At 44.2% G+C, this 9,336-nt stretch overlaps 1 protein-coding gene across 2 annotated transcripts in view; it reads right to left on the reverse strand.

The window, feature by feature from the left end:
• The window catches only part of GPAM (glycerol-3-phosphate acyltransferase, mitochondrial), a 32,502-nt gene extending 23,965 nt beyond the window's left edge, over nt 1–8,537 (reverse strand). For both annotated transcript variants that reach the window (XM_059821052.1, XM_059821050.1), the window contains exons 1-4: nt 8,417–8,537; nt 6,888–7,018; nt 4,776–4,898; nt 2,043–2,116 (exon numbers count right to left, since the gene is read on the reverse strand). In XM_059821052.1, the coding sequence (XP_059677035.1) occupies nt 2,043–2,116; nt 4,776–4,898; nt 6,888–6,989 (299 nt within the window). In that variant the 5' untranslated portion in view covers nt 6,990–7,018; nt 8,417–8,537. The remainder of the gene's footprint in view (nt 1–2,042; nt 2,117–4,775; nt 4,899–6,887; nt 7,019–8,416) is intronic.
• Nucleotides 8,538–9,336: the final 799 nt, after the last annotated feature.

Below are 9,336 nucleotides of genomic sequence, written 5' to 3' on the forward strand. Positions count from 1 at the left end.
CACAGTTCCCTACCTCACTCACCAGGCCAGGACTGGACAAGCCAAAACTCATACGGGTCACTCCACAAACCAAACAGAGCTGGGACCCCCAAACAGCAGAGCTGATGTGATGGGGCGGAACTAACAGTTGGAAGAAGAAATTACACTCTGGCCGTTCCTAGGACCGCAGCACTCAGTATTATGCAAAAACCCTGTCCCAAGGCCTGCTGGTGCAATGCATCGCTGATGCTCCAGCGAGTGTCCCAAACCGAACCATGGGTGGCAATACTCATGTTGGTTTCCATGCTGGAGTGCCGCCAAGGTCTCATTCCTTGTCATCACCTGAGTTACTGATCTTGGCTGTTAAACCTCCCTACCACATTTCAGTAAATTTATACATGTGTTAAAACCAGCTAGGAAAGATGAGAAGGAACTTTTACACTGTAAAAGGCTGAACCACCTGAATGCACAGGCCACTCACACTATAATTAAGATGAGTGCACATGCACAAGCCATCGGCACAGTCTGACATGTAATGGTTATACAAATATTCAGGCCATCTCAAAGGACAAAGAATTTTGCTATTCATGCTGTCAGGGAAGCAGACTGGTGACAGTTTTAATTGCTTTTCCATTTTCCCCTTCCCATCGGAGTTTGAGAGCCTTACTGATTTTTCTAAAAAGCAGAGGTAAGGACGTGCTTCATTCTGACAACAGTTTTGGTAACTATGAACATATCATCACAACAGTATACAGCTATTGCAGAGATCTGTCAAGGTATCAAGGCTTCTACATTCATTTTACAGCTTAGGTACAACATACTAATCATGTAGCAATGATAGACAAAAACCACACAAAATAGACCCAGTCAAGATGTATTAAAAAAATGACATATTCACACCTCAAAAAGGCTGCGGTTAAGGTCTCAATACAGGTACAGTGCGCTAGCGGTTAAAGTGAATTCCTCTTGCTTTCTAAGGCCAAGAAACTGTGACTATGTAACCCCATGGGACCTCCGAACTTCATTAAAATTGTCAGTTTTCAGACTATAATGACATTCTGAGCTAAAGGCATTTTATTTCAGAATAATTCATTAACCCATATTTTGTTGCCTTTATATTTCTAATTTAAGTCACTCTGACCATTCAAAACGATTCAAACATTAGACTTTCAAAACTAATTTTTAAAAAAAGTTAAAATTAAACACTATTTCTGTTATTTTTCTGTATTCTAAACTACAAGCTCAACTCTTAAAAAAAAACATAATTAATTCAAATTGAAGAAAGAACAGCCTCTAACATTAGCTTCCTCCCTCTCAAGCACAGCACAATGCTGCCTTTCTTTTACTCAGACACTTTGGCTCATTTCTTTCAGGCTGCTGGCCTCTCTTTGTTTGCTCTGACTCTGTGACAAACACTGCAGGATCTGCTTATGCTAATGATCACTGTAAAAACCTTAGCAAGCATTATTAACTTCCCAAAGAACAGAATAAAGATTTTTGTGTACTTCCAGTATCTCCATCCCAGAACACAAGATATTTTTCCAATAGCGCAAAGATACATCATAATTTTTAGGTCATATACACCGTCCTTCAGGACCTGCACTTTGCCACTGAGGCAGATGAGAGAGTCTAGCAAGACATGTTCAGATTTAATTGTCATTAGGGATAATAGTCAACACCTAAATTGTGAGCCAGATCTGCTCAGTAAATTAAAATGCAGCCTGAAGTCACTCTGAAGCATGGGAATAAAGCAGCTCCTCTCAGCATTATGCTACAGATGTTGCCATTTGCACTAAAGGATAAAGGATTTAAACATGCTCTGTTTTTTGTGAAACAGGTTTGACCCTTACACTCCTTGCTTATAACCCCAAAGGACTTTGCCCAGCTCCCAGATACACACAGCTGGATTTAACAAGTACGATACTTTCCTGAAGTCAACATCAATTCCTGCATTTTAGGACAGCACTATATATTCACTCAGTCCAGACTATCCTAGAGATTTCCTTGCCATAAGATCAGAACACACTGAATATTAAAAGCAAAAGAAAGACTTGCTACATTACCTCGTATGTGTTTCATTGATATATATGACGTTACGTAGACCCAAAGAAGGAATACTAGCATTGAAGAAGTTATCCTGTAAAACCAAGAAAAAAAAAGATTGGTGGACTATTTTGTTACGTAAGAGTAGTTGTGTCTTTACATTCATCACAACATTTAAGATAATGCAATGTTTTTCACCTCTATTACAAACAAAAGCCAAAGCAGAGAAGTGCTGAACTTGCTTATAAAGTACACACAAATTGTTCTGAAATGAAAATGAAATTCAGAAAGTCACTATTCCCAACTCCAATACTTTCAAAGTATTCTTTAGGCTTTACTGCATACAGAAATGGTTGTATTTTATCATATTCTGAAGGAATATAAACCAGGACTTGTCATAATATAGAACTCATCTTTGAGACAGAACTTTATTAAACCACATTCAGCATTAGTATAATCATGAGCCTTTTGACGCTCAGTCTGTGACATCCAGTTTGCCAGTAGATCAGGCATCATGTAACGGCAGCCCTAGGGTCACGATATCCATCCATGGTTAGGTGGCAAATCTCCACATCCCTGCTCTGCCTGAACAACAAACTCAATTCAGCCTCCTGCATCCCTGGTACAGACTCTACATGCCAGGCTATTAGCTGTTCCGGGATGAGTTTGGGAGCAGTTCCACTTTGGATAAACAAATATTCCCTGGCAGGAGGACCTAAACTTTAATCTTCCATATCCCAAGTAAGTACCTTGACCGAGAGGCTAGTTTCTTTCTGCCCGAATATTATTTAATTATAAAACTGGTACCGCACCAACAGTGAATTACAGCTAAAACCACTGGGACTGTGCATGTCAAGGAAGACAAAAACAGGATAGTGAATGAGAAAGATGGTTACCAGCAGCTGCAGAACAGCGTCCCTACCAATTTTGCAGTGGGAGTCAGATAAGAGTCTCATTTGCTTGTATTTTGTTTAGGACACACCATTTGCCACAAGTTAAAATATATGAGTGTCCTATGTCATTTGCAAATGAGGCAGAAATTATGTGCTGCAGTGGGAGCACACAGTCTTTTGCCCCATGTTAAAGCATAACTGCATAGTATATACAATCAACACATTGTTGCTCTAGGTTTTTAAGAGGAAACTTCAAGGTAATACTAATTTCCTTGACTATTCACTGGTAATTTTTCGAGGCTCTTAAAGCTAGACGAAATGTTTTGGCAAAGCAAAGTGAAATGACTTGTTATCGTTGCTGGGAGGCCAAAGTTAAGTAACACTGAATGCCCAAGTCCAAGCTCACTCTATGAAATTCATCCTCCAGCTGTAATGTCACACGTTAGCTTTACCTTATTTAACTTTTCCGTGATCCTATGTCAAGATGTGGTTCTGTGAGACTAAGTGAGCTGATACAGCATCTCTCTGCCGCCACAAGAGAGAAGCCCATCTCCCACCACCACATTCTTCACTTTCCCACTAACCACTATCCCCCACCTCCTACCTTACACCACCTCTAGCATTCATCACCCTCTTTAATGAGCCAGCTTCATTCAGGCAAGGTAGAAAACTAGAACAGCCAGACTAAATGAATAAATAAAGCAGGTGGTTTTCTGCTTGGTTAGTGAACTTCATCGGCCCCCAGAAGAGCAGGAAGGAACAGAAGAGGGAGAAGCAAGACTTCCCGCTCTCTGCATCGGCGAGGTGTTAGTTTTGCCAACACACTTAAGGAATTCTGTCTCACTCATCCATCCCTTTTCCTTAAGAGAATTAACAAAACAAACAGCTGGAAAAAAATGAAATATCTAGAGTCTAATGAGAGGATCTGGTTTGTTATAATCTGCTGCAAGGATGGTATTTTCTCCTTGTGGCAGTGGCAGAAGGCAATAAAGGGCTTAATCAGGTCATGCCCCTTTCCTAAGTGGGATCTCTGCCTGGCATAGGAAGAGAGCGAAATAACAACTTTTCCTTGGTCAAAGGAAACAAGCAAATTTTCACTCTAGTCCAGCCAATCATGGAGCTCAGTGCAGGTGTAACTGAGTGCAATTTAAAGCCCATGGCGTACACATAGTCAAATTACATGATGAACTGGTTGCAAACTATATAATGCCATTTATCAGCACTTTGCATCTTCAGCTTACGGAAAGCCTGCCCAATGCAGTTCAATAAAGTTCACATTTTAGATCAGCTTGCGCAACCCCTCTAGAGCCACCCTCTTGACACTGTTCCCAGCAGACAAATATCCCCACTATCCTAACTGGCACTCCTTGTTTCCAGGCTGGGCTGAGAAGATGGGAATCAGCCAGGTGTAGAAAATCAACCTGTCTTCTCAAGCACAGGATTGATCTCTTCAGTTTGAAGGGAAGCATATTGCTTACTTTCAAAACTATACTTACTCTGTGGATAAAGAATTAAGTGTCCTAAAAGCAAGCCTTAACACTTTCATATGCACTAAATTCCCATTATTAATCTACCAGAGCAGGTAATTTTTTCCACACAATTTCCTAGTGCTAATTCTGAAAAGCTGGAGAGTTTTGTGCGAGGAGTAAGTCCACGCTGAAAAGCGGGAGACAAAGCATCACAATAGGTCTGTGTCATCCGTTAATTCCACGACAAAGAAAATATAACCACAAACAAAGGTGAAAAACTATATTCCTTTATGAAGTATGAACATTGTGACCTTAATTCGGAAAGTAAGAAAACTACTACACTGTAACTATGCATTATTGTCAAACATAATCCAGTCCATAATCTTCTTACCCGGCTCTGGGGAGTGCATACATAGCAACATCGTCCCACAAATGGCCTTTTTCTGCTCAACAGAGTCTCCTTCCATTTTAAAGTGGCGGATCGGAAGAGAGTGGGCCTAGAGTTACACTCTCCCTGCAGAACAAAAGACCACTGTGTAAATATCCAGAAATATATGTTTTACTGGGTATATGAAAACTTAGAGTAAGAGGAGTTGCCAGACACCAAAAAAAAATTAGCTCCCCAAGATTACGTAAAACTAAGATAAATTTTTCCAAGATTTTTCTTAAATAAATTATATTATCTGCAGATGATGTGACTTTAAAAAATAAAAGCGAAGTCAGTGTTGCACTTATGCATCTTAAGCACTGCAGCATTTGCTGACACACAAAACTTTAAAATAAATAACAACTCTAATAAGAAACAGCAAGGAAACTGACAGCCAAGAAAAGTGGAAGAAATTAACGGTAAATTACACTCTTAATAATGTAATAGTGCTTGTAATATGAGCAACGTATTTTAAGCTTTAACTGGACATCACCCTGTAAAATTGCAAGAAGGCTGAATGTACGCAAAATATTAACTCCATTGACTCTTTAGTCTCTTTTTCAGCAGTTTCATGCAAAGTTCTATGAAAAAGCAACCACTGTGCCTCCTCCAATGTTACACTGTCTTTCTGAAGATCACAAAACGAAAAAATCCGAAGTAACTGCATTCACAGAACACATTCTCTATGTTAGGACATAAACTAGAATTTTTACAAAGACATTGGTTGTTCCCATTAAAGTCTACTGAATTATTGCTTGCCTGAGAATGAGCACTGGATTGCCATTTTCTGAACCATATATTCTAAGTTTTTAATAAAAGGGAAGTTAGAGAAATAAACCAAACCAAAATGTCATTTAAAATAGCACATTTCAGTGGAAGACAAGCAGGGTAGAACCAATATCTTCAACCAGCATAAGGGCTGGAAAACACAAATACAGATCATCACATACTCAGCTAGAAAGCCAGCCCAGTGAAAAACAACCAGAAAGTCAAAAGCAGTGCTGAAGATGCCTAAAAACTAAAATGTGCGTGTATCACATTTGGCAAGCAGTATGAATTGGCAATTATTCCAAGGTGAAGTCTTCCATCTGAAATAAACAAGCATCAAGACGCTAAGCCTGGCCCAATCCCTTCTCTATCATCTTCCATAACACTAACTCCAAAATTGACCAACTTTGTAACAAAACTGTCTTCCTTCTGCTTGCTTCCAAGCCCTGACTGAACTCACCACCACTTTCTTACAAAACCTCCTTCCTACTTCTTTTGTCTCGCCTGCTTTTATCCCACTCTCTCACAGCTCTCTTGGTTACCGCAGCTTGCTGGCCGATGTAACTTACATTTAGCTATATAGAAAAGGCAGCTGCCAGGACATCTGTCCTTTCCCTCAACTCTGGCCATGTGTCCAACTCTTCTTCTGTATCAAGCTCAAACTCCTCCTTCTCCAGGGCCATGTCTAATTGTTCCTGACCTATGCTTCTACACTAACCAGTACCAGCCCAGTCCCCATGGGGCTCTTTTTCCTCCACCCAGCCCCCTCTGCTCACTGCCCCCTTTGTCCCCTCCAAATCCCAAGACTCACTCAACAGAGGACACAGACTTTTAATAGGCTCCTTATTTATATCCACCAAATTTTCTCTGCCTCCTGTATTGCATGAAAAGCTCCAGCTACAATGGCTACATGACCATGCATCTTTAGCTTCAGGCTCCTTTTCACTTGTGCATTTCAAACTGCATCCTTCAGAACAGCAACGAGCTTTCTGTTTGACCTCAGTCTACTCCAGAATGGGATTCTGCACATTTACTGCTATATAAAATGATTAGTAACATCACACCAAAAGGCTGTAAGACCATCAATAGGGTTTGATAGGGTTTTTCTTTTCTAGCAACATTAGTCTTTGGCACAGCACTGAACTGTTGACTCCTCCTTACATTTAAAGTTAAATTAAAACCAAACTGTATCGTGCATGAGAGAGATGATACCTTATCTTCATTCTTCATAACAATAAAAAGAGTCCACCTTCGCTCAAAGGAAAAATAAGACAAATACGGCCAGTAACATTCACAATTTTTACTTACCCATTCTTCACTGGAATGCTTACATCTACTGATACTGCACTCTGCTGAGGTGGACAAATACGAAACATCTATTGTTCCAAGGGACAAAGCAGTTTCATCCATGACACAGGAGTTGAACTGAAGATCAGAAGCTGCAAAATAATAACATACACACACATATATACAGACACACAGAAACACATATACATACCCATCATTTCAGTGACGGGTATCTAGCAATAAATTAGCAAACTGGTATTGTTGCACCCCTCCGTAAAAGTTAGGGTCTGAAGAAGTTTCATTGCAGTCAGAAATCAGCATGATTTTAATATGACAAAAAACCTAACACATTTGATCTCCATAAACACAGCACACCAATCAGCTACCTGCGTATTTTTCTCTCCCTGCTCTTCTTCCCATTACAGGTCACTAGAGTCCCTTTATGCTTTTCAACTGTTCTTCACTGCATGGTTTCAACAGTGAAACCACAAAGATACATATTTCAGCTACTTTCAAAAGTTTACTATTCTCTTTCACTCCATGACCTCACTCTTTCATAATTTGCTTCTCAAGGACAACTATTATCTACAAAAAAATTCATTAATATTCTCTCCCAATCCTACCTCACAGCGTATTTTATATGTCTGATCTAGCTGTAGTCAAACCAGTTTGCAAACTCCTCGGAGGAAGGAGTGCTCTACACAAAAGCACACCCCTAAATCTGAGCGTGCTGCTGACGTAAGTGACATTACGGACTTGTGGAATTAAAAAGCAGCAAGGAAGTCTGAACTTGCACTATTATTTTAAAATGGAAGTTACATAGTTCATACAATACGCACAGTAAAGAATTCTTTGTCAGCCAAAGGAAAAAGAAAGTAGGCCAAACATAGCAAAACAACTTAGTGTCGTATAGTGTATCTGCAAGAGCACAAATTGAACTGCTTTGTTACGGACAGCCATCAAAATAGGAATCCCAGCATCTTCCTCATCAAAATAGGAATCCCAGCATTTTCCTCTAGAGAAACTGTAAAGTGGCAATCCCGCCTCTTCCATCTGTCACCACAAAGAAACTTACATTACAGCCAAGCTACGAGCCATCAGGAATGAGACCGTTCCCACGCTGTATGCTAACATTTGCCAGAGCAAGGCCTAAAACTTCAATCCAACATTTTGTCTTCCTTGCCGTCCTCCCCAAGCAGCCGCAAACCTCTGCTGTAATACCTCCACGTACAGAGCTCCCAATGCAAACTGGAGTTTGCATATCCACAGACATACTTACCTTTACACAGCGTAAGTACATAAGTTACCCCTTTTTTGCTGTCTCTTACCTTCCGTTTGCCTTTTTTTTTTAATTAGTGCTCAGGCAAATTAATACCTAAACCACCCAATAAATACAAAACAAAGGCTCACGACCATCTAAACGGTGAAAGCGAAATGCGTCCTCCAGCTGTGCTCAAGGTGACCTTGGCTGCACCGGCATACATGAAAGATGAACTTTAAAAAAACAGGTAATCCAAAGCCTGTTCGAGCAACAGCCACTTCATACACACCTCTAACAAACCTGCCCTCCCGAGTGCCGGCTCTCCGCTGCGGCGCTCACGCTGTTAACCTGCTGAGGCTCGCCATGCTCCCGGGCTCGGAACAGCCTCCAGTATCCCGCTCGCTCACAAGATCTGCTATAAATAAACGACGACGGCTGAGCGCGGCTATCGGGCGTGCAGCGTCCCCGGGCAACGCCGGCGGCACTGCCGGAGGGCCGTCCCGCGCGCCCCCGGCCGCCGCGAGGGGCGGGCGCCGACCGCGGGCGGCCGCCGGCAGGGCCCAGCGCCCCCGGCAGGGCCCAGCGCCCCCGGCCGCGGCTCCCCGCGCCCACCTGCCCCCGACTCGGCTCCACGGCGGCCGCGGGGACCGGCAGCGCCGCCGCTCCCCCGTCAGAAGGCACCGTGACACGCGCCCTCCGCACCCGCGCCAGCCGCTCCTCCGCGGCGCCGCGCAGCCCACGCTCCCCGGCTCCGCCACCGGCTGCTGGCAGCGGCCCGCCCCCTCCCGCCACGCGGCAGCCCCTCGCCCCGCCCCGCCCCGGCCCGCCGCCGGGGGCAGCACCGCCCGACCCGCACCCGGTTCCGGCTCCCGCTCCCGCGCCGGCCCCGACCCGCACCGCGGGCTCCGCAGCGGCCGCTGCCCCTCTGCCCGTCCGCCCGCCCGCCGGGCCGCGCGGCGGCGCCAGGCCTGACGCGACTTCCTGAGCGCCCGTCGCCATGGTGCGGGCCCGCCGCCTCCCGCCCAGCCCCGCGGCCGCCTGCCCCTCGCCCGGTCCCGCCGGCTGCAGGCCGGGGGCCCCGCCGCTGCCCGCCCGCTCCTCGGCGACGCCTTTACACCCCCGCGCACCCGCTGCGGTGCCCGTCCCCACGCCGGCACCAGCGCTGCCCTGAGCAGCTCCGGCCGCCCCAGCGTTGAACCGCAGCCCGGC

This window comes from Gavia stellata, chromosome 9 (genome assembly GCF_030936135.1).
Source record: "Gavia stellata isolate bGavSte3 chromosome 9, bGavSte3.hap2, whole genome shotgun sequence".
NCBI lineage: Eukaryota > Metazoa > Chordata > Aves > Gaviiformes > Gaviidae > Gavia > Gavia stellata.